The 25,834-nt window shown below is 33.7% G+C and overlaps 1 protein-coding gene across 1 annotated transcript in view; it reads left to right on the top strand.

The window, feature by feature from the left end:
* The window catches only part of LOC149797916 (glutamate receptor 2-like), a 69,220-nt gene that overhangs the window by 19,413 nt on the left and 23,973 nt on the right, over nt 1-25,834 (top strand). The window contains exons 4-5 of the mRNA XM_089960816.1: nt 7,693-7,746; nt 23,595-23,756. Coding sequence (XP_089816942.1) covers nt 7,693-7,746; nt 23,595-23,756 — 216 coding nt within the window. The remainder of the gene's footprint in view (nt 1-7,692; nt 7,747-23,594; nt 23,757-25,834) is intronic.

Genomic DNA, 25,834 nt, shown 5'->3' on the forward strand with positions numbered 1-25,834 from the left:
ATATATCAGCAAATTTATTCCTATATAATTTAGGGCATTAAGAATTAAGTAATATATTCCAAAACTTTTAATCAACGGTCTTTTTTTTAAGTTTGTAATAGTATATTCAAATTTCATGCCGTCATAAAATAAACTCCTCAGTGCAAACACTCGAAAATATTTGCCGCAAATCGGTCTGATATAATGTAACATGGGACCTGAGAAGTTACAAATCTTGATTACAAAAGTGTTTATGACCAGTTTGTCAGTGAAGCGATACAAACCTGTTTTACATTAATGATGGGAGTTCTGATTGAATATAACTACATTACAAGAACGTTCACAAAATTATTATCACATCGAATATCATCACATCGAATATCATCACATCATACAATTGAACGAAACTAGTTATGATCACAAGGAACATTTTGAGATTCCATATTCATGGAATACGATTTACATTGTCAAGGCTCGAATAAAAATTTAAAATACTTGAAAGAAATTTATAAGTTTATAAGTTTCGTATATATATCACCAATATTGTGCTTTTAGTTAGATTAACATAAGGGTACAATAGGCGGAGGGTCGAGAGAAAATTTCATCTTTTAACAGAGTAATGTGTGTCTGTCTGTCTGGCTCTCTGTCTGTGTATGTATGTCTGTGTGTGCGTGTGTTTGTGTTATTTTAATTTGCTGAAACGTTGAACCTCAACTTGTCTGTTACTTTCAACTTGTAAAATGCATTAAATAAATGTTTGAATTATCATTACAATTTATATCAATCAACATATCTGGTAATCAACAGATCTAAACGCATCTAATAATCAACACATTTAGTAATCAACACCTCTTAACACGTCAAATTGTCAGCACATCTCAACATATCTAGTAATTAACACATCTTATCATATCTAGTAATTAACACATCTCAACATATCTAGTAATTAACACATCTCATCATATCTAGTAATCAACACATCTCAACATATCTTTTAATCAACACATATCAACATCTCCAGCAATCAACGCATATAGCAATCAACACATCTGGTAATCAACAGATCTAAACACATCTAATAATCAACACATTTAGTAATCAACACCTCTTAACACGTCTAATTTTCAGCACCTCTCATCATATCTAGTAATTAAGACATCTCATCATATCTAGTAATCAACACGTCTCAACATACCTTTTAATCAACACATCTCAACATATCTAGTAATTAACACATCTCATCATATCTAGTAATTAAGACATCTCATTATATCTAGTAATCAACACATCTCAACATATGTAGTCTATAAATAATGTAAAAGACAAATTTCAATACTAGCGAGAATCAAAACAATATATCAGACGGAATAAAACTTAGCCTCGTACCAAAAAGGAGCAAAAGGCTACAAAATAAAATAACAATTAAATTTCGACTAAAAATGAAACGTTACGGTATTTTGGATAATGAAATATCACACAAGTCTGAGTGAAAACCAAGCAATTTCAGATTTGTTTGTAATGGATTTTCTGTATTAAGCATTTACAATATGCCCAACCCAAACATGTAATAAATTTCAAAGCCTTAGTTAAAAATCGTCCTGATTGTCAACTTTTTCAACATAGGACGAAATACTCTTCCAAAGCCAAATTCTGTGCGACATATAAAACCTGATTACAGAAACTAGGAAACGATGATACACGAGCAGTAATTAATATTTTTGCTACATATTATAGCAGAATAATAGTAAAATAAAATACACTGAAAAGTAATGTCGCCAGAAAACTTCATTTGGAAACTCGGCACTTGTCTGAAGAAGTTAAAATACAGGCTATAATTCTGAAATTGGAGAAAGTTTCATTGCTAGAAACCAAGAGGAAAGTTAGAAGTCATGCGGTTTCTGCACAAAAAGGCTTGATTTTAATTGATGGCTTTCAGTGAGATTTCGAGACCAACTGGAATCAAAGTTGCTATCAAGATAGAAAAAAATAGCCGTTAAACAACGCGTTGCATAACCATTATATATTCATAAAACAAAACAACGGAAACAGAATGAAAGAGAATTTTCTCGCAATAAATTCATCCAGATAGTGGGTTTTGAATTGTGCTTGAAATTTAATAAATAAAAAAGACTGATAAATAAGGATCAGCTTCGACCGTAGTAAATGCTATACTCTACAAAAATGAACAACGAATATAAAACGATAACGAATATTTGGAACGAAGCTGCTGTAGAGTAGATAAATTTTACATCCTACAGAGACCGCTCCATGGTCAATGTGGTTGGAGTGTCCGCGGATAGTGGTAGGACTGGTCGGCCTAGTGTCAGGATAATGTTAATCGCTGTCTACCGCATGATGCCCCAGTGCTAAACATCACTATAAACTGCCACACTGTAGACATCTGTCTGAACAATTGTTAAAGTTACTTTAAAATCATATTCACACACACACACACACATACACACACACATTACCTCTTATATAAAGTACTAAATGAATCAGTTGAAGAGCTTTTTCTACAATTATAGGACATGTGTGTGTGTGGATATAAATCAAGGGTGGCTGCAGAAGACACCAACTAAATACTGAAGAAAGAAAAAACAACTTAAACCCACCAGCATGTTCCGGTGTTTTCAAGAAATACAAAACCACTTTACATCCCACCAATTCACGGCAAGATGTAAAGTATAAAGGATACACTGTCGCATACATAATCTATTGTTTATACTGACAGGCAAAAACCATCCATGCATAGAGAATAATGAAGAAAAGTTGTTGTCCGAATGATTTTATGTTTTTATGTCATAAATCCCAAGCCAATTTGTAGGTGTAACGTTTAATGTACTGTTCAGAGGCTGACTGTAGAGTAATTAGTTGGGTATAGAATAGACAATACGTACCAATATACCAACCATTACAAAAGTCACACCAGTATGGACTCTACGTTTTACACCGGTTAAGAATTTTGGATACAAGGTTTACGTACAGAACTACTTGGAAACTGCGCATGTTAAAAGCTCTTGGGATACCGCCGGTGGTCTTCTAAAAGTAATAAGTAGACATATAAGTAATTAAGGAACGTGTTTTTCGTTGTGCTAATGATGTTTACCATTGTACGTGTCAAAATCTAACTGGACAAAAGTGTGGCACATATGAGGCACATATTTTCAGAAACCTAGAGACATCTGAAGAAAAAGGAACGAGACAGCGACAGTCAAAGAAGCCCATGGGAACAAGAAAAACACTCTATTTCAAGGAAAATGGAATTTGTGGTTTATTTTCAAAAAAGGGAATGAATTTGTTTATATAGTTATTTACGAAATGTAAAAAGGGGCCCGAGTGGCCGAGTGGTCTAAAGCGCTCACCGTTACGGATCACTGCCATCTCACCTCTGTCTGCGTGAGTTCGAGTCTCGGATTCGGCTAATGTGGTTATGTGAGAAAGCTTGCCAGTAGTTTCTCGTGGGTCGGTGGTTCTTTCCGGGGATTTCTCGGGTTCTTCCTCCACCATTTATACTGGCCGCCATGTATAGCCTATCTTGTGCTGAAAAATGGCGTTAAACCCTACAACAACAACAACAGCAACAACGAAATGTAAACATTTTGTCGTGGAAAAAAGTAAACAATGCAGCTGAACAGGCCCGGCCCTAGGATGTGCGGGGCCCAAGGCAGCAAGTGATGAGCGGTGTCCCCAAGCAAAACAAAAAAATGCATTGCGGAGTTGATTTCCTGAAAGCGTGGGATCCAAGGCGGTTGCCTCGTTCACCTTGCCTTAGGGCTGGGCCTGCAGCTGAGGATTAAGCTGTTTAGAGCACGAAAGTGACATAACCAGTTCTAGATACTGGTAACAGCTTATACATTACATACCAGTCATGTGATTACTATATTGTATATGCCAAAATGCTTGTCGAGAACCTGAAAGAGGAATGGAGTTATGACTGGTGAATAAAATTTAATCTGGATTCTGAAATTGTGAATAGTCTATATTTGTAAGCCACAATGAAACAAATCTACGATATAGGCGTCTGTTATGTATGTAAGAAAGCCACTATTTCCAACAACCGATTTACGTATATCGGAAAATATCGATCTTGAAATTATTTCACTCGTTGATTCAGTAAAGCATTTTTGGATACGTTGTTCAAACAGTCACTGAAAAGAATGAACGTCAATAAGACTGTGAAAAGTACTTGTTAACCCGAGCGGTTGTTATATTTTTCATTAATACATTATGAAAATTCAGTATCCAATATATTCATCGTACGAATTATTTTCCACGGTATGGTGTTCTACATGTCCTTAAGCGAAAGATGCCTAAAACAATTATGACAATTAATTTGCTCTCAGAATAGTCAGCAAGCATCGTATAAATGATGCTAAGAGACTAATGACGTCAAAGTCTGACTCCTCAAATAGTCTCCGCGTGAATATATCTTACTGATTAATTAAATAGAGAACACCAACTAACATCTAAATGCATTTGTTTTCGAGCCTCCACGTATAATCTCTTATAAGTCGAGTCCATCTGCAAAGAACATAAAACCTGATCCACTGTCGCATAATGCACTAACAGATACAGGTTTATGTTGCTCGTATAGTGATTACTCTTAGAAAACTGCAGAGACAAAGGTCTGCCGACGCATAATGCAACAATAGATCTGAGTCTTTGTGTTTGAAATGAGTATCGATACAATATTTTTCATGTCTTTATTGAAGGAAAGGTCGCAGTGCGAATAGGAGTATCATTTCAATACTATGTAGTGGTATATCCATCTACAGTGAATATTGATATAACTGATTGTATGTCGTAGATCAGTGTTTCAGTAGTAGTCTGTTTACTTAAATATGATTGCTGATGTAGCTTTCAGTCACATTTTAGACATGTATAATTCTTGTCATTGCATCAATGGCCCATACATGATTGTCGTAAATGTTTTCTTTGCAAAAGAGTTCAAAAGGCACATTCTGTTTGTATGGTGCTAACTGGAGGAAAACGTAATTCCTGAGTAAGAACAACAGGATTGTACTCCCATAGTTTATATGGTACAAAAATGTTGGCTTTGCTTGCCCATTTTCCAGACTTGGTCATTAACTTTACCCAAATAAAACGAGATGCAATCATTTAAATGAAGTGGTGATCACAATGTACACCGCTGAAATATGGTAAGGAGAAGATGAAATAGTGCGTAACCTTGATCATATTTGCGCAGTACCAACTTGAGTTAGACCAATTTAACCCTTAAATAAAATGACACGATGTCACACATTATTCGTCTGTCTTTTCCTTGACTTTCTGGTCTCTATTACTTACAAGACGACCTCAATCTAAGCAGTGCGATGTCAAAACATTTCCGTATAATTTGTTCCGATTTATTTCTCTTAAATAATGGGACGTAAAGTGAAAGAGCTCCATATTCAATATTGAATAAACAAATAACAAAAAGGTACAACGTGCATTTTATCTAAAATTAAAATTCTGTTACTATGGTAACTCTATCGTCAATCAGTAAAATATATACGGGATAGGAAGCAACATATAGCATGTGCAGATTTGATTATACTAAATCTATGCCATTCAATCTAGGTCGAACAATAGGTAAATTAAATCAACAATAAAATAAAGAAATAATAATGAAACAAAAAGTAGTAATACAAGATTTTTTAATTTTCTTTGGGACATATTTCAAGACCCATTGGAAGAAATAATAAAAGATTTCTCGATGAAGATTTGAAAGAAATCCGACGAAAGTTTCTTGCTCGTAATGGTCATTCTCTTAGCCATATTTCCGACTGATGTTGTTTATGCTTATTATTATAAGATACAAAACTGTCTTGACTGTTCAGTCCTTATATTCATGAGATTCAATTCTGAGCAATGACTAGTCTGATACCAGAGTGCAAAGCAATGATCAGTCTGATACCAGAGTGCAACGCAATGATCAGTCTGATACCAGAGTGCAAAGCAATGATCAGTCTGATACCAGAGTGCAACGCAATGATCAGTCTGATACCAGAGTGCAAAGCAATGATGAAGCTTGCAGTTTGTAAACTAAAACTTAGGCTGATACAAACATGTAAACTAATCATCGGATAACCACTCTGTAAACCAGAGAATAGTCTGACACCAGTCAGCAAACCAATGACCAGGCTGGTATCAATCTATAGACCAAAGATCAGGCTCGTGCTACTATGCAACCAATGATCAGGAAGATACCAGTTTGTAAACCAATGATAAAGGTGATACCCGTCTATACGTTAATGATTGATTTAAAATCTTTATTTTTAAATGATGGAATGTTGATGAACTTGCGTACAAATCATCGTACCAAGACTGGTACTCAACCAAACATGTTACAATAGATTATCCATAGCATGTGCTCAATATCGCCAATATCTCATCAAGTTATTTTATTTTCCAATGTGTAATTTTCTTTAAAGTAAGTATTGTCTACAACAGACATATTAACATTGGATGTGTGGACACCATAATATAAACTGATAAGGTGGAAATAATAAATATTAACCTATGCATGCTAGTTTCTCTACGCATACTTTTACCTTTCTTCATTTCTCTTTGATTCCTTTTGTGACTATCTATTAATAGCATATATCTAAAAAATAGATATTCTTTTCGTGTTTGTTCTTTCCATTTACTTCAACCATATAGCTTATATGTCGCCGATATCGTCTAACACAACATTTTACCCTTTGACGGTCAATGAAAAAAAAGAACCTACTTTGTTTTAAAGCACCATATTTTTGCCCCATTCTATAGCCGCGACCTTAGTGCGTCTTCATGTATGCTAGTCTGGTTATTTCTTAGACAAGCGAGATGATTGGTTAACTGGTACAGACTGTTTCAGTAACCTTAAATAATTACTATTGTTTAAATCGAATGTATTTATTTTAAAAATTCTTTGTTCCGGTATTTTGAAAACGTTTAAAGTTCTATTACTACTAAAAGTACATTGATTTATTTACATAAAACGACACACACACACACACACACACACACACACACACACACACATATATATATATATATATATATATATATATATATATATATATATATATATATATAGAGAGAGAGAGAGAGAGAGAGAGAGAGAGAGAGAGAGAGAGATTTGCTTAAAACGAGTGAATAACGGATATATTTCATAGAGTGGGTGAAAAACTCTAGTATTTTCACGAGTCGCTTCGCCACTCGTGAAAATACTAGAGTTTTTCACCCACGAGATGAAATGTATCTGTTATTCACTCGTTTCAAGCAAATATTCTTTTTATTGTATGCTCACATACGTTGTCTACCTAAAGTTTGTGACACAGTAAATTAGCAGATTTCTTACGGTCATGTCAGCTGTTTACCGTACATGTTCTGCTGTGCTCTGTGTACCTGCGCACAAAATTAGTTCCACATCACAGTGACAAAAATTAATTGATATTTCCAGAATAACAAACTACAAGTTTCAAGGATAACATACAGGGATTATTAATAATGACAATGACATGTACATAAGATAAAAGTAGTTCACTGACAAAAAAATCAAAGGAAGGTGAGTATGTTCTGACCCCAAAAAGTAGTTCCTGTAGTGAAAAAATATTGTTATTTTTTCACTGCAGTGAAATATCAATATTATTTTAATTAGAAAATCAAGTAATTAACTGCTTAGCATAATACATATATATATGTTTTTTTTCTTCTTTCTTTTAGATTCCAGAGGTTGGCATGAATAAGGAAGGGTATCATTATCTCGTGGCAACGTTGGTAAGTCATATATCTCCTATGGATAAGTCATATATCTCGTATGGGTAAGATATATATAATCGTATGGGTAAGCCATACATCTAGCATGCTTTGCACATCTGTTTGAGGATTTGAAGCATTCTGCCATGCTCTGAGATGTGAGTGGTATTTATTCTAAAGCTTTACAACTCTTGAATCACGTGCACGTATATATTATTAATATATTGGTGTTATTAACTCACTTGATCAAAGACCAGATCTATAATATGCACTGTAAAGGATTAATTAACTGATATTATATCTTCAACTTTTAAGAAATAACCTCAACATTTTTTTCGGGGTCTTTATGATTGATGAATTATTGTTTGAATCAATTAATTACTCCAGGTTATGTATCCAAGGCAAAACTCTGGTGGATACGAGTTACATTCCTTTGTCTCACATCATGGTTTCCATCCAAGGCAAAACTGCATACGAGTTACATTCCATTGTCTCCCATCATGTTTTCCATTTTAATCCAATACCCTAATTTTTGGCTATTACCGCAATGTGAACAAGAATATATTTAATTCATTTTGGGGGTGGGGGTGGTAAAGGAAGAAATCTTGAATGAAAACAAATGAAGTATCAGGAATCATTAAAATGTGAGTCAGGTAATCTTTTTTTTTAGGAAGAAATATTCTTGCAAATATTGAAAGAGTGTGAGATATGGTTTAGGAAACCACTTTTTGTAGTCAAGTGCAGGAGACAGTGACCTGTTTTTATGTAATAATGATTGTATGTGCATTTCTCAGACAAACATTAATGTTCAGGCTGGAAGAGTATAGCAAGTTCTATCCCTTACACATCTATTGAACATGCATGCAACATTCCGAATAAAGTAAAATCTTACATACCAAATGCTTCACGATTAAGTGTACTTCAAAAAATTTCCTGGATTTTTCATCCCATAATTATATGACCCTTTGTTAATACAGCGATGATTGACATCCATGCCAGCATGAAGGCTGCGGGTGTTCAAAAGAGACGTGTAACAATTTAATCCTCAAACGGTCTTCGAATGACACCTTTCTCACCGACTGAAACTGATGTAACATAAATCAAGTACACCGGGCGTGAACTAATGATTCAGTATTGCACGAGTCTGTCAGCATGTCAATTTAACCAATTCTTGTGTGGTTTCTCATATGAATTTTCGGGAGAATATATATCAAAATAGCTTTAAACAAACGTACGATATTAATATGTTCCGCGTCTGGACGCGCGAGGAAGAATGTCAATAACGGGAATTAAAGCAATTGGCGTGATTGTTAAAAAAATTATGACATGGCAGTGTCGTATAAAGCCATGGGTGCATATATGCTATTTTCCTTCTAGAGCTTTTATATAATCGTCACTGGTATATTCAAGTAGGCATGCTTTCTCATATGAATTGCAAAATGAGAATGTCGGCCATGTAGCAATAAAGCTAAAGCGCTTGGAGGAATAAACTACGGACAAGCTGGAGATTTCCGTTAAGAATGAATATAGACCCCTCACAAATGTATGTATGACTGACTGACTGACTGACTGACTTTATTTCCTCTTAAAAAAGAGATTACATCAGAATAAACAAATTCATGATAATACAAGATCATAAAATAAAACAGAAAATTGACAAAAATACAATAGTAATACTGTGTCAGCTACCGTATTGACAAAACGAACTATCTCAATGCTTGCAATTATGCAAATCTGCAGTCATTTGGCGGAGCAAGGCACTAATCTTTTAACAGTTGCTTGATGATGATAACATTTCGAAAAGTTAATACGTCTATAGTGTTATGTGCTTAACATTAAGTTCGAGATAGCAACGAAAATGAAATGAAAAACTTACAACAGTGTAATGCTATATGTAGTTTATTTTTTTCTTCATATGACGCATGTATTTATGCATATATATACTTGTTTGCGCGTATACGTGCGTGCATGCATTTATCTATGACTGACTGTCTAAATGACTTAGTTACCTCTTCAACAAAGAGTATATCAGGTTGCTAAGATACATATTATACATATCATAGGATTATGAGACACATCATAGACGAGAACGCAAGCATGATATATACATCGTCAACTAATGCATTTACAAAATGAGATATATAAATACAGAAAACCATATAGAAATATCTTGGAAATAAACATAAACAAATACATAAACAAATACATAAACACACACACAAACAGCTGTCATACAACAAAATTTGCGGATTTGACAAGAAGACTTTGGCCTTTAATTGTTTATATTTAATGTTAATTTACTACTTACTTTTAATATCATGTTAGGGCATGTTAGTTGATAGTAGGGCACACATTTTATTGTAGAATGAAGCTATGCTGTTTGCGGTCACCAACATGAGCCTATCTGATACGTCATCATCAATAGACGACATGCAGTCAACCCTGCTTCCAAGAAGTGTCTCCAACAATATATCGTCTTCTTGATTGAATAAGTTGACCCCGTCTCTCACTTCTAAAGAGTCAATCACTCTCTCAAAGAAAACGTTTCGTTCCTCAAGCAGCATTTCGCAGCCTAAAATAAGATGTTTCACTCTGTCGTCAGTCTCTTTTCCACAGAGTTTGCATACCATAACTTTACCAACAGGCATGATATATAGTTTCATTACTTCAGACAGAGGCCATAACATGGATGGAAATTTACGCCCAAGAAACCATATATTACTTGGTTTTAAGTCCAAATGAATGTTTCTGAAGTGAATTAAATCATCCCTTAGTTCCATATTTGCTCTCCAGGTAGTTTCTTCATGGTTTTGAATAATATCAATAATATGTCGATTCCAGATGAGTTTTTCTTCAGTTTGTACTCTTTCTGCATAGTCTAAAAGAACACTTCCCATACCATATTTCTTAGTTATTCTGTCAATATCAGGTATAAATCCCGTCTGTTTTAGCGGGTTGTTCAGATACTGACATAGGCGCATAATGAAAATCTTTTTCCAGATAAAAGTCCAATCGCCCTTACACAATCGGTTGAAAAAGAGCAATTTCATCCTATCTATGTCTGCTTCCATTGACCAGAATCCTAAGGTATTACTCGTTGCCTCCGTAGGCGAATATTTATCGAAAGCTTGCATACGTCGCGCTGCATATCTCTGGCATAACTCAAGTTCTTCTATATTCGAGTTTGTGATACCTGACCATAGTTCACATCCATATAGGACCGAGGGTAGAATAATTCTTTTCCAAATGTTCAGACTTGTTAGAGGGTTCATTCATCCATGCGCGTTTCAAAGACATCCATGGAACCTTTTTCGAATGAATAAATGAGAAATTTTTACAAACTTCTATTAGTATTTCATTAACTTCATATGTCCAAGTTATTAAAAATCTAGATATTAATGATGCGAATTTTTTTTAGAAGCCCTATATTAGTTTTTCTCAGAGTTTTATTGATTAGGGAAACACTTAGATCGTTTGCACAAATACAGAAAATATAATTGGTGATAAAAATGATCCTGAATTGTACTTTTTTAAAATCTATTTATCTATTTATCTATTTATTTATTTATAAATTTATTTATTTATTTATTTATTTATTTATTTCGAGCAATATAAAGTCACGATATATTTTTGAACGTTTAGGAAAGGTTCTCAGCCAAAATGTATGAGTTGTGATACGTAAAGTTGAATTTTTCTCAGAGGAGGCATTTTAGTACATATATACAAGTACATATATACAGGCCTCCATATTGAATAATTATATATTATAAGCATTTCATATTTGATTCTGTACAGTAGATGACGTAGAGTATAGTCTGTAAGGTAGATTTACAGAATAGTATACTCCGTACGGCAGATTTGACTATTATTGCAAACAGTAAAATAAAATATGAAGCATTCAAACGCAGAAATGCGATCTCAGTGTATTATCTAACTTTATACTGCAAGCATAAAGAACGTAGAATTGCTGACGCTGGAATTGTAACCTCTGGACTCAGGCGTTCTGATGATAACTCGACCACAGTATCGCACAGTGTAATCTAGAAAACAATTTTTGACCTCCTTTTAGGAATGCCGGTTGTTTCTTTGTATAGCATGGGGAATATTGTTTTGTTGTGGTTTTTTTTCTTTGGGTTTTTCCCCAATAAAACTGTTGGGAAAGGAATGTGATCAATAGCAAGTCGTGAAGTGGCCACATTAAGTTCGGAAGTGATAACCGAGATACTAAAAAGTAGTTATCATTGGCTTATGGTAATATTTTCGAAATCTTGGCACATTTAACATCAAAAGGGATATCTGCGGACAAGCCATTCAAATCAATTAACCAGATTTTAATTTTATAGCCAATCAGAGTCCCATATCAACATCCAAATATACATATTCTTACTGAGATAAGTATATCTTCTTATGCTTGACCATTATCCTGAAAGGAAGGAGGTTAGTAACTGAAGATAAAGTTCACTATCACGGTCATGTAAATACAACTGTAAAGGTTCATTTCATACAGAATGTAATCTGAATTTTCAACATCACAATACATGATATTCTCAGTAATAAATTCCCCAGTTATAACAGTTATCTGGTCATCAAAATGTTTGCGTGAAATTGTCTATGTTACGATGTAAAAGCTATACCAAAGGAAGATACAATAATTCAGTTAGATAGGAATTCATACTTAACAAAAGACATCAATAATAATCAGAGGAACAATAAGGTTTATAGACAGCCAGATTCATGAGACAGTCTATGGAAACAGTAAAGTTTATATACAGTCTTATATTCATGTGATGGTCTATGGAAACAGTAAGGTTTAAAAACAACTTTAGATTCCTGTGAAAGTCTATAGAACAGTAAGGTTTATAGTCAGTCTTATATTCATGTGATGGTCTATGGAAACAGTAAGGTTTATAAACAGATTTTAGATTCATGTGAAAGTCTTTAGAACAGTAAGGTTTACAGACAGCTTTGGATTGATGTGACAGTCTATAGAACAATAAAGTTTACAGACAGCTTTAGATTCATGAGAAAGTCTATAGAACAATAAGGTTTGCAGACAGCTTTGGATTGATGTGACAATCTATAGAACTGTCAGCTTTATATACAGCCTTAAATTTATGAGACAGTCTATAGAACAACAATGTTTATAGACATTCTTAGAGTTATGAGACAGTTTCTGTAGAAAAGTAAATTTATATACAGCCTTAGATTCATGAGACAGTTTCTGTAAAACAGTAAAGTTTATATACAGCCTTAGATTCATGAGACAGTCTATAGAATAGTCAGGTTTATAAACAGACTCCGATTCGTGGGACATTCGTTAGAATAGTAAGGTGTCTTGTGTCGTTCGGTCATAAGCCACAATCAATAACATATCAATCGTAAGAGGGTTTCGTAGTTTTTTGTCATGCTTGCATTAACATTCATTTTGTTTTTAACTGCCTTTTTGTCTTTTTGCTCTGACAAATTGTTCCTAACTGGCAGCTCTGACGATGTATTAGTGTTAACGGTTGGCTAGTTGTTCAAGTTGATAAGTTTTGTGCTGAAATGATTATCCTTATTAATACCGTGGGCTATCTTTTTTATTTCATTACATTCAGATATCTCCGAAACTTTTCTGAGTTAGATTTTAAAGTGCTAATTTCATGAAGAAATTATGTGTCGTCTCCGTGTTGATTTCTGAACTCTCCTCAAAATCTATCTTCTGGTTGAAGAGCTCTCTCTCTCTCTCTCTCTCTCTCTCTATATATATATATATATATATATTAATTGTATAACAAGAGATAAGTTAAAGCATCTATTTGATAAAATATTGTGCTTCTGTTACTTTGTTACTGTTCCCATCAATCTAGTTGTATAGATCTGTGATTTGGTTTCCATTTTCACTACCACTATAATATTCAACCATTCAACAATTCATCATCAATTTCTAGCAACAAATTACTAAAATGCTTGCCAAATACATGAATCTGGTGCATTTTATTATGTGAGTGAAAATTAGAGAGATATTTACTTTTCCTGAGCAAATACACTCATCATCTATTTCTACGATTTTACATTTACACGCATTTCTTTGTGGTTATCTTCATTTACTCCTGTTATTTCTGCTGTTGTAATACCTTTTCAATATCATTGATCCGCACACTCATTGCATATGTGGTATTTTGTTTGTAGTATTTCTTTTTCATTTCCCCTATCTGATTTTCGCCGTTGCATTTGACCATTGTACGGCTGGTTGTTGCATTTATTAGGGTAATTTACATTTATAAAGTGTAATGGATTTTACTGCATCCATTTGTCACAAAATCTCTTCAGGTACAAACTAGTTGTGGTTGAGTTTGCAGGAAATTTTGTAACCTTAGGTATCCAAGATGCGTTAAACGGGTCCATTTTAAAACTTTTGCCCAGAACAAAGTTCCTTGTTCATTGAGTAGGTATTTTTTTTAATGTAGTTTAAGAAAATTTTGATATGTCCTGATGATTAGACAATCATGATTTTTATTTATATTAAGATTTTTTTAATTAAACACATTAGTTCACATTATTGCAAACTTTTCTAATGCATTTGTTTTAGAACGTTTTGCATAATTATTGAGTCACAGTCTTTTATTTGAACATTATTTCTTTGTAGATCTTTTGTAATGTGATTTATTACATCGCCAGGTCGATGCCCCTGATCGTTGTTATCTAATCACATGTGTCTGGAGTACTGATTTGTTATTTACTGTCGATGTATTTATATGGGGTTTTCTTTTTTCCTGAAGTTTTGTAATCTATACCTATTCATATATAATACATTGTTTGGCGCCTCCATACTCTAATGAGTTTTATTTTCTTTATATACTTTATTAAAACTCATGATCTTTCCATCCTAAGGGATTTCATGCTTATTAATAACTCTGTGCATTGTGCTTCTTCCACCTATTTGAATATCAGCAGCATGGTTTCAGATGGCTACCAACTGTCAACAGAGTTATCATGTCCTTTCCATTGTACAAGTACGTACATTCTACATTTGAATAGTCTGGTCTTTGGAAAACCTTTCCTTATCATATATATCATCTTTGTTGTAGTATGAATAGAGCTCTTGTTCACAAAGCTTTCCTTCTATATCATCTTCTTTTTTTTTTTTGTCAAACGGTTTGTTAATTACTTTATCGCCTAACATTATTTGCGTATTATTGTTCGATTCATTTAAACCGTCTATGCGTGTAAAAATGGTATCGTCATAGCTTCTGTCATGTTAAACTCATAAAAATGTCTGTCACCGTCCTGAAAATGGTTAAATTTAGTCCATAACTCATGATATGTATTTAAAAACTAAGATACTAATCCCTCCTCAGTTTTCTTAGCTGTCTCGTAAGTAGACTTGTCTAGTTATTCTTCACAATATGCGATAATTTTCTAGAGTCTGACTGGTCTAGTAATTTTTAGAGGAGTCTGTATATAAAGTTCTAGCAATGAGTGTTTTGATTTATTCATTTATTCAGTCATTACCTGTATAAGAAGTTCAGGGGATAAAAGACTGAATGTTGGTATTAAATTTAACCACGGTTTAGAATTCTCTGTAAATATATATATATATATATATATATATATATATATATATATATATATATATATATATATATATATATATATATATATATATATATATATATATATTGCTGAATGATGCGAGAAAAGAAACAAATAAAGTTATGTAGACTTTTGAAAGCTATAAAAATATTTCTTGCAACATGTTCAACGAATTATAAATCAAATGCAATGTGTTTTTCAAAAATTGATGAATCTGGTACTGGACGGTATCGATAGGAACTAACATTACAGTTTCCGGTTCTTCAACATTTTTACTGAATTAAGTTGTTTTCAATCAGGGATTTAAATGGTAGGCATGAAGAAAAAAAAAGTGCTTTTAAAAATAATTAATTTATCTAATAAAAAGAACCAGTGATTGTATGGTCTGTTTAGATTATAAACTATGAGTTGCAGATGCAGACGGTGTCCCTTGTTTGATCTCATCATAGTGATCACGACGGCTTTTTATTGGGTCATAGAAATCTATAATCAGGAACTTATTCTAGAGAAACCTATTAGCGCAGGATTCCATGATAGGCCGTTTTAACCTTGAAGGAAACGTCCCATTTTCTAGGTAGCAGCACCCAATTATGTTGACTATTTTTAACCTTGAAGGAAATGTCCCATTTTCTAGTTAGCAACAGCCAATTTGGAGGACTATCAGCATCATTCTTTATAATATCCCACCACGAGTGACGTGCTAGCATAGCGTGTTGGTCTTATGATATCCCACCACGAGTGACGTGCTAGCATAGCGTGTTGGCGTGTTGATCTTACAATATCCCACCACCAGTGATGTGCTAGCATAGCGTGTTGGTCTTATAATATCCCACCACGAGTGACGTGCTAGCATAGCGTGTTGGTCTTATGATATCCCACCACGAGTGACGTGCTAGCATAGCGTGTTGGCGTGTTGATCTTACAATATCCCACCACCAGTGATGTGCTAGCATAGCGTGTTGGTCTTATAATATCCCACCACAAGTGACGTGCTAGCATAGCGTGTTGGTCTTATAATATCCCACCACGAGTGACGTGCCAGCATAGCGTGTTGGTCTTATCCTTGAATTTTGCATTTAGGTCAGTTTACAGTCGATGTAGTGGGAGATTCGTGTTCCGAGAACATTTTTCTAGTTGAAGGATTAATGCATTTTCTTCATCAAGCTTTATCCTGTCAAGTCATTGGAAAATCTTTGAGTACTAAAACCATATCCGTATTGATTAATCCTGCAATGTTTTCTTCATTCTCCAGAGCACATTAGAAATTGTGGCGCCTTATCTGCTATACGGTGTAAGGAAATATCACATATGAACCCATATCTATCAAATTTACATTTTCTGCGGTGCAAATCGTTAACAGTTTGCTTTTTCATCTTGATACTAGAACGTTGAGTTTAAATGCAACAGTGAATTAGATTATATCGACACGCAAATGCCATCAGCAGAAAAATTACAACCAAAAAAAATGGGGGAAAAAGCTTTTTGTATTATTTTGTACAATGATGTTGGATGAGAGCTGTTGTTATGAGATGATGTGATCACCTAATGAAATCAAATGTTTTGAATCAGTCAGATGATCAGTAACTATGTGCGTTAAATAATTACAAAAGACTGTCTAGCTGATTAATGTTGTTGGTCCTTCGAGTTCAACGATGTCCGTGACGTCACTAACTGGTTTGATTTCTGTGAGTACGTGAGTGGCTGATCACGCCAATTTGTGCCCTGAAATGTGACACACAGGACAAGAGATGCCACTTGGTCAACAGAGGACGTGCTGCAGTCTCAATATTTACTCTACTCGCACTTCTACACCTCCTCAGCAATTCATCTTAGCTGTTGTACTGTAGTTACAGTATGGCTGAAACTGCGCCAGGTGGAACGATCCTGTGTGACATATTGATTTGTAACAATATCCAGTTAGTTCAACGTGAATAATTAAAATATTATTGAAGAGAAAACACAATTCTAAATGCAACTTTCTTTTCCGAAATAATGGAAAGAATAATATTAAGATGTGACAATTAACTTTTATTCCTTCTTTCCCCTAAACGTTTCTGAGTCACTGAAATCCTAAGTTTTCAAGATTTACTGTTCCCTTTGAGCACTGAATGAAGTCAAGACTATAAAACTTGGAGGTCAGGTTAAAATAGTGTTTCCATAGTGTAAGCTTGGAACTCCATTTGATAATTTCGGACACGGATAAAATGAACTGCATTGCTAATAACATTACAACTTAGTGGCTTCCACTCACTGTTATTCGAATTGTAAATCTTTGACGTTCAAGATACAGCTTTCACTTAGAATGTAGTCAGGACTATCCATTTTTTAACAATAAATATTCGAGCACAACGAAAAGCACTCAAGCATGGATTCTTGAGAATGGATATTAAACAGGTGACGCAGCAGGTTTAATATTGTTTTCACACACAAAAAAGAAAATAGCACACACAAAATAAAGGAGATTTATCGAACGTCATTGGAAGAACATTTTCGATTGATCAGAATATCGAAAGTAGGCATATTCATCTGGTTATATATAAGAAAATATAAAAATACATGTAAAATTTCATCATGGTTAGTTCCTGAGGGAAAGTTAACTGATTCCATAAGACATCTCCACCTGGGAGATTATAATATTTTACGAAACGCATCGACAACAAATATACTGATGCGGATTATACAACTGGCATCATTTCAATCGTTCTTGCCCGACCACAAGAGATTTTTATTCCATAGGCAAAGCTTTTCATATGACCATAAAACAATACATTCAAAGGAGAAAGTATGTTGTTCAGTTGTTTCTTGATTAATTCAACATTACCTGATTTCCAAAAAAGGAGTTGAAGCGGCATATGATTTTAGTTCTTAACAGCTACAAAGTGACAAAATAAGAACTTCAAAATATACAAGTACGCAACAAAACAGCTAATCTGCTAATTTGTATGTCTTCTTTGTTGGCTCTTCGTTCATCTGGACATGCCTGAGTCATAATGACGCAAACCAGGCATGTGCAATCTACGGTCCTCGACCTGGTTGCATCCGCCTAATCACATCTTAGGGTATGACTTTAAAAATAGATTATCTGGTCCTTGTCCAGGAGGAATTTACACATGCCTCGATTTAAATCATTGTTAATTTAGCTTCCTTTATGATGATATTGCATTATGTGTTTTCCATGCTACACACAGAGAAATTTTGCTTGACTATCAAAATAAGCAGGAATTTACTTCTACTTATATCGCTGTTGAGGGCCAGTTATCGTTCATTGCTCTGTATGTGTTATTGCATGTTCATGATACCGAGTGATTTGCAACATGTCCCGCTACAGGGAACAAAAATGGAAAATCGCGGGCCACGTACCAGCTTCTTGTTTAAAAACATCTGAATAAAGGTAAAACTTAGAAATAGTCTTATCTTGTATTTGCAACTACAAAGAACTGTGGAGTTGTTTTGTTTTTCTTTTGTGATATAAAGCTAGAGGAAGAAAAAACGTGAGTCAGACACAACGCTTTAACATAAATTAAATTGTTGTTATTTGACCGAATCATTCGAATATTTAGCTTTCTAAATATTTAAATACTAACAAATGCTGCAGAAAATTGTGCTGACGTATGTACTGTTAATTAGAGGAGTGTCAGTTCTGAAGATTTCTTGCTGTTGAATTAACAGTGCGTTTTGGACAATTTTGGAAGAGAATAAAATGAATAAAGGCAATAAAAATAGTAATTCCTTATATGTTTTCCGTATGTCAAATATTTTGAATTTCAATCACTTTGCATACAAATTATAGTCTGTGTTCATTTTTACTTTTGGACATATATAATTTTTACAGTTGACTTTCATGGATTCGCTAGTAACACCACTGTACAGATAAATGCTTATACTGTGCTGAAATATTCCCCGGATCCTGGTAAATAAAAAAATAAACGAATATCAATAATGGGTTCCGTGCATTTTATGTTATATCTAGCATTGTTTTTGTTCTTCTTGTTGCTGTTCTTGTTTTTGTTATATTATTATTATTATTATTAGTAGTAGTAGTAGTAGTAGTAGTAGTAGTATTGTTGTTGTTATTATTATTATTATTTATTATTATTATTAGCAGTAGTAGTAGTAGTAGTAGTAGTAGTATTTAGTAACGCTGGAGAGATAATTTGTACAGTGTACTGGATATGTTCGATTAATAAGGGTGATAGTTTGTCAACGCTATGTGGAAAACAAGCTTGTGGTTATTTTCTTTTTCTTTCATTTTGAAGTAAGTTTTTCACTGAAAGACTTATGATGTCTAGTTGGTTTGGTTTAGGTTTTGTGGGTTTAGACTTATGATGTCTAGTTGGTTTGGTTTAGGTTTTGTGGGTTTAGACTTATGATGTCTAGTTGGTTTGGTTTAGGTTTTGTGGGCTCAGCACATGATAGGCTTTACATTGTGGCCATTATAACTGGTGAAGGAAGAACCCGGGAAAGCCCCCTGAAGAACCACCGACACACGGGAAGTTACAGGCAAGGTTTTCTTACATACCCAAACTGACAGCCTGAGACTCGAACCCACGCAGACAATGATGAGATGGCACTGGTCGGTAAAGGCGAACGCGTTAGACCACTTGGCCACCGGGGCCCCATATGTTTCATTTGCTCATCCAAAACAAAAGGAATATCTAGTAGACAATATATGTGATATGGGGAGGGGGGTCTCAAAAATTCAAGGATATCTTTACATTCGTCATCTTTACATTTTTTATAATCCACTTGTTCCCAACAATTATATGATACTATTGATTTTAGCCTTGATGTTTCGTTTCTAGAATTTAAGGGCAAGTTATTTGCTAAGAGTTTATTTAGCTTTGTGCACTTAGGACATATTAACCTTAGTATTAGCATAACATAGTCGGAATTATTAATTGACAATATTGTCTGCCTGCTCATGACAGTGTATAAAACCAACATCATCATCATTATCAACAACAACAACAAAATACTAATAATACTATTAATGATAATAGTAATAATAATAATAATAATAATAATAATAATTTATTATTATCATTATTATTATTATTATTATTATTATTAGGTCAACGGCTGTCATCATACCAATTTTGAAGAAAGGGGGATGCAAATGAACCCTCCAATTACAGAGGCATTAGTCTCTTACCTGCGTTGAGCAAAGGGTTTACATTGATTCTATTTTAAATAACAGAAGAAATGAATGGGTGGAGGAAAACGAATTACTGGGCGAAGAGCAATCTGGATTTAAAACGGGGTAGTCTACATCAGATAATGTATTTATATTATGTACATTAATTGTAAATATCTGAGAAAACGTAGGGTAGATTCTATGCAGTATTTATTGACTATGAAAACACCTTTGATAGGATAGAGAGACATGTACTTTTCCATAAGCTAGTTAGTGAAAATTTGACTGGAAATATTTTAAGAATCATAAGACAATTTATAATGATGTAAAAGCATGTGTTAATAATACCAACAATCTTATTACCAATGTGTTTAATTGCATTACGCCAAAGATTGCGTTTTATCTCCTTTACTCATTTCTTTATTTTTGAACGACTTGAAACCCCAAACAAGGCAGTGTCCGTAGAAACCTGTGAACTATTTTGGCTGTTGTATGCAGACGATTTAATTATCTTTGCTGACACCGCTCACCAGTTCAGAATATGCTCAATAGGTTGCATACATATTGCCTAAAGTGGAAATTAAAAGTGAATACGTAAAAAACAAGATTGGTTATATTTCGCAGATGTGGCTATCTCAGAAGGTAAAAAAATTGGTACTATGGCCTTACAGAGGTAAAGATTGAATCATATTTTATGTAATTAGGATGCATATTTTCTTTCTATTTTTAAACTCTTTGTATATGTGCCAGAACGCTATATCCTTGCAGGCGCTGAAGGCTATGTATATACTGAAGCAAATTCTTTCAAAATTTGGCAGACTATTCGTAACTGGATTGCTTCGTCTGGCTGATGCAAAGATAGACCCATCCTTAAGTATGGACTGAGGTATTGAGGTTTTAGGATGCCATTAATACTGAAACAGCTCACTTGTCAGTTTGTAAATATATTCTTGGTACATCTAAGTCTACTCCGAATGCATTCGTATATAACGAATTAGGAAGAATTAGTATGCAGTGTATTAAACATAAACGTATTTTGAAATTTTTGACAAGAATTATAAAAATGCCGGGAAAATGTAGGTCTTTTTTACAAAATGATATCTGTACAATTCTGATGACTAATTTAGCAATGTTTACTTTAAAATCTTTAAAGATTAGAGAAACTGTTTTATCAACGACTCCTGCTACATAAGACTATAGATCAATAACACTAAACCTGCACCATGCAAGTTTTAGAATTATCCATAAATCCGTTTGTGTGATTACCGTGCAGTATCGACTTGTATCTCACCGATAATGATTTCTTTCATGTATATTACTTCCAACGGATACGATGTTCTTTTGTTACGCATCATAAAATCTTTTTTGTACCACATGATGTATGGATATATATCATGGGTCAGTGGCATGTATTAGAAATAAACACTAATAGTAGTAGTAGTAATAGTAGCAGTAGTAGTATCATTAGTAGTAGTAGTAGTGTTTTTATTATTTTTGTTATTATTATTATTATTATAGATAATGTCAGAAAATTCGGAACAGTAAAATTATAAAGTACTAGTATAGCAAAATACAGCTTATTGGTCTAGATGATTGTGATTCTTAAAATATGTTGCGTCGCACAAAAATGTGAGTGATGCAAGCACAAAATTTTAAGGAATTTGTATCGACATTCATAACAATGGTTAACATTCTTCATCCTTCCTTTTTCATTCTTCATTCTTCTTTCTCCTTTCTCCATTCTTCATTCTTCATTCTGTACAATCTTTAGTTTTAGACATGAACACATCACTGTGTGCGTATTGTTACTTGGTGCCGAATGTAGTTTGTTCTAACGAAGGACTACTACACTGGTAAATCATAACACTATAATCATCAAATTCTGGTGTGCCCATCTGTTCCTATATGACTCAAGGCACTAATTCAGCTCTAATAGTAAACCTGGGCAAACACCATGATATTAAAAATTCAATTATTGCAAATTTCTGAATGCTCATGATCAAACCTATATTTATCAGTATAGACTTATTTACACAGCGTAGAGAAAACCATATGAGCGAAGACATTTTCTCGATTTATGTGTGTTTGAAACGTGTGTTTTCAATTCCGCACTAAAGAGATATGTGCTAAATTTAGTAATGAGTTTTCCAAACTCATGTCTGTAAAATTACTAAATAATATCAGTAAAACATTCTATTTTATTTTTCAGTTTCAACTAGGATAAACTCTCCAGAGATTCTTTTCAATAAAATTTTACTTTCGTTATCAACCAATCCCGGCCAGTCATATCTGTTTATACTCTGTTTTATGTTCATCCATTTCTAGACTGGTTTCCACTCTTCCATACATTATTCCTATACTATCTGTTCATTAACGGCTGAAAATGGTCCTTTTCAGCTGCTGTTAAAGAGGCTTTTAGTTACGATGGAAAATGACTTGAATTTGTTATAAAAATGCATAGGATAAAATACATATGTAAAAAGTTAACTTGGTGTAAGCTAATTTTACTCCTTCGACTAGTGGAAAGCAAAATATATATAAAAAAAACTTTTTACAAATTGTCAATCGTATGTCAATTATTATTATTATTATTATTATTATTATTATTATCGAAAATAAAACTTATTTATGTCGCTGACCAAACCAATTACAGTGCTGAAAACGAAAGCAACTAAAAATGAATTATTTCCATAAATAGCCCCAATCTATGAATAATGTCCAAATAAATATGCCCGTGCGCTAATTTGTATTACTCAAATATACGTCGGTATTGGGCGTGAATACATAAATGTGCAGCGAAAATATCAGAATGTGCCAAATTATTACCCGATCAGATACTTAAATTATGGTTTTTTTTTCAAGATGGAAGGTTTTTTGGGAAAGTTACAGTACTTGCCATGAAAAAACATTGTCACTTGTCATTTGTTTATATCAGATTACCTATGAAAACATGTGCAAAACATAATTTGTGGAGATATTATTTAAGACGACCCATCACCCCACTCCCACAAAAGATATACACGATTGTTTAATTTTAATTCTTGTTACAGCATGAAAGAACCACTTCCACTTACTACCTCTTGTTATTCCGATAGATGTTGACAAAAGAAATTATCATTTTGGACGCTCACATTCTAGCGGCACACAATTTCTTTCACAGGACTTTATCAATTTGGATATGCAGCGGTACCTACACGGCGGAGTCAACATAACGGGCTTCCAGCTTCTGAATTTTGAGAACCCTGTCCTTAGGAAGTTTATACGAACATGGAATATGTTAGATCCCTACACGTATCCTGGAGCAGGGAAAACAAAATTGACGGCATGTACAGAGAATACCCGAATTTATTTATTCCTATATATAAATATAAAAACACAGAAAGGCGTGGATTTTATTAGACCGTCTGATTCACTCGATACCAGGAGAATAAAAAAAATTGTTTTATGTTAAAACTGAGTGCATGAAATTGTATGTACTGCGACTGAAAGGCACGTATATGAAATTTTGAAAAGGTTTCACAAATGCAAAATCAGCTGATATACAGAAAGCAAGATCACTTTATAATAATATATTTAAAAAATATTAAAGATCCGATGAAAATGGAAGTTGTACCCATAGGACATGTGTGATCAGACAAAATTTCCGAATTGTCTAACTTTTATAAATTATTATACTGTAAAACTAACACATACTATGATCAGTTCACAAGATCTGACACCATCAGATAATCATGAACGTTTCCTACGTTAAAATTGCTAGCCACAATTCCGACCATTAATAAATGTTCATATTTCGACTATAATTAAATGATTCTTACAAATACCATTCATCCACAGTACGAAGCTGCGCTTGCCGTTGACGTAATTGATGTAATCACTCGGACCTTAAGAAATATGGTAGCGGAAAATCCCAAAATATTTCAGTCTACCTTCCGGCGGAAAGAGGTATATAACTATAACAGGACGCAGGGGATCCCGTGCAATACCAAGCCGCCCGTGCCATGGATGCACGGAAATACCATTATGGAAGAGATAAAGGAGGTAAAATGTCTTTAAAACGAAGAGACGGGTGTTTCTGTATCTTTAAAGCGCATTTGTTTTTATAAATCTTAACATAAAAACACTTGTGCAACTTGTGTAACATGGTCGTGTTTTTTCTTTGTTCTATTCAGTTATACCTATTCACTGTTGTAATTAATCGGCTGTTTTGGCAACATTGCATATAGTCATTGTTCCGATAGGTCTCCGCCATAATAAGCAGTAATGGTTATATAATGAAGCAAGATGGCGGACAAGCGGTCGCCTTCATATTTCTACTATTCTGATTAGTTCAGTCACATTGCATGCTTTGACTTCAAACTTAATTAACAAGAAGTCATGATTTCTTAATTTAAAACTACATATTCTTGGTTTACTTTTGAATTTTCATATTGCAGTAGACAAATGACACGTAAAGACTATATTTCACATATCAGTTAAACTATCTGGTCAATAATTATATCTACACTAAAGAAGTGAGATACTCATCTACACATATTATATTTCAATATAATATACAACTCCTTTTCTATTATATGAATTCAGAAATTCTTCCGTCCATCCATAAGTATTAAGCAATAAAAGGGCAAGACTTTCTATCTAGCGTAAGCCGGTTCTAAACACGAACTAACCCTAAAAATTCACAAGTAGATCGAATAACCGACTCGATTTTTAACACTTACAACCTTATCTCGAATACTACTTTGCATAAGTTTGTATGTATAACCCGTATATCAAAACATTAATAAGTTTATTTTGCACATAGTTAAATATATGATGGCTATTAAAAACAAATAAAGAGTGTATAGACTGACATAAATATAAGTGTTTCGATGTAAAATACCTTAAACACTGCAAGCAATCAAATCAAGTAATATAAAAAAAAATGTTATATTAAATTGTACCGTTATATGCTAACGGGTACAAACAATATTTTAATCTAACTTAGTATACATACAAATATACATTAAAAACCTCAACATACCTCAACAGACATAGATAATACGTATATTTATTATTTCGTATACAAAACAGCATCGTTTTTCCTTCAGTTTGTTTCTTTAGTCACTATGTAAGAATATAAAATTGTCAGATTTATTCAGTCATGTACCACAGTGCAAGTCAATCTTTCGGATCATACCTTGAATTTAGGTTGGAATTTGCCTTTTAGACCTCTTCGGCTACTTGTCAAACATGGGTGGACAGAGAAGTTATCAATGATAGAACTATTTTTATCATTCGTAAGTTCTCGGTCAATCTCATGGTTAGTCCTATTGTAGAAATATTTACGGTGATCCGAATGAATTGTGGTTTTTTTAGTTGGTGATTTTCTACGAACAAATTATTCTGATTTTGGGTTTT

This window comes from Sinohyriopsis cumingii, chromosome 6 (assembly GCF_028554795.1).
Source record: "Sinohyriopsis cumingii isolate HCF-2022 chromosome 6, ASM2855479v2, whole genome shotgun sequence".
Lineage (NCBI taxonomy): Eukaryota > Metazoa > Mollusca > Bivalvia > Unionida > Unionidae > Sinohyriopsis > Sinohyriopsis cumingii.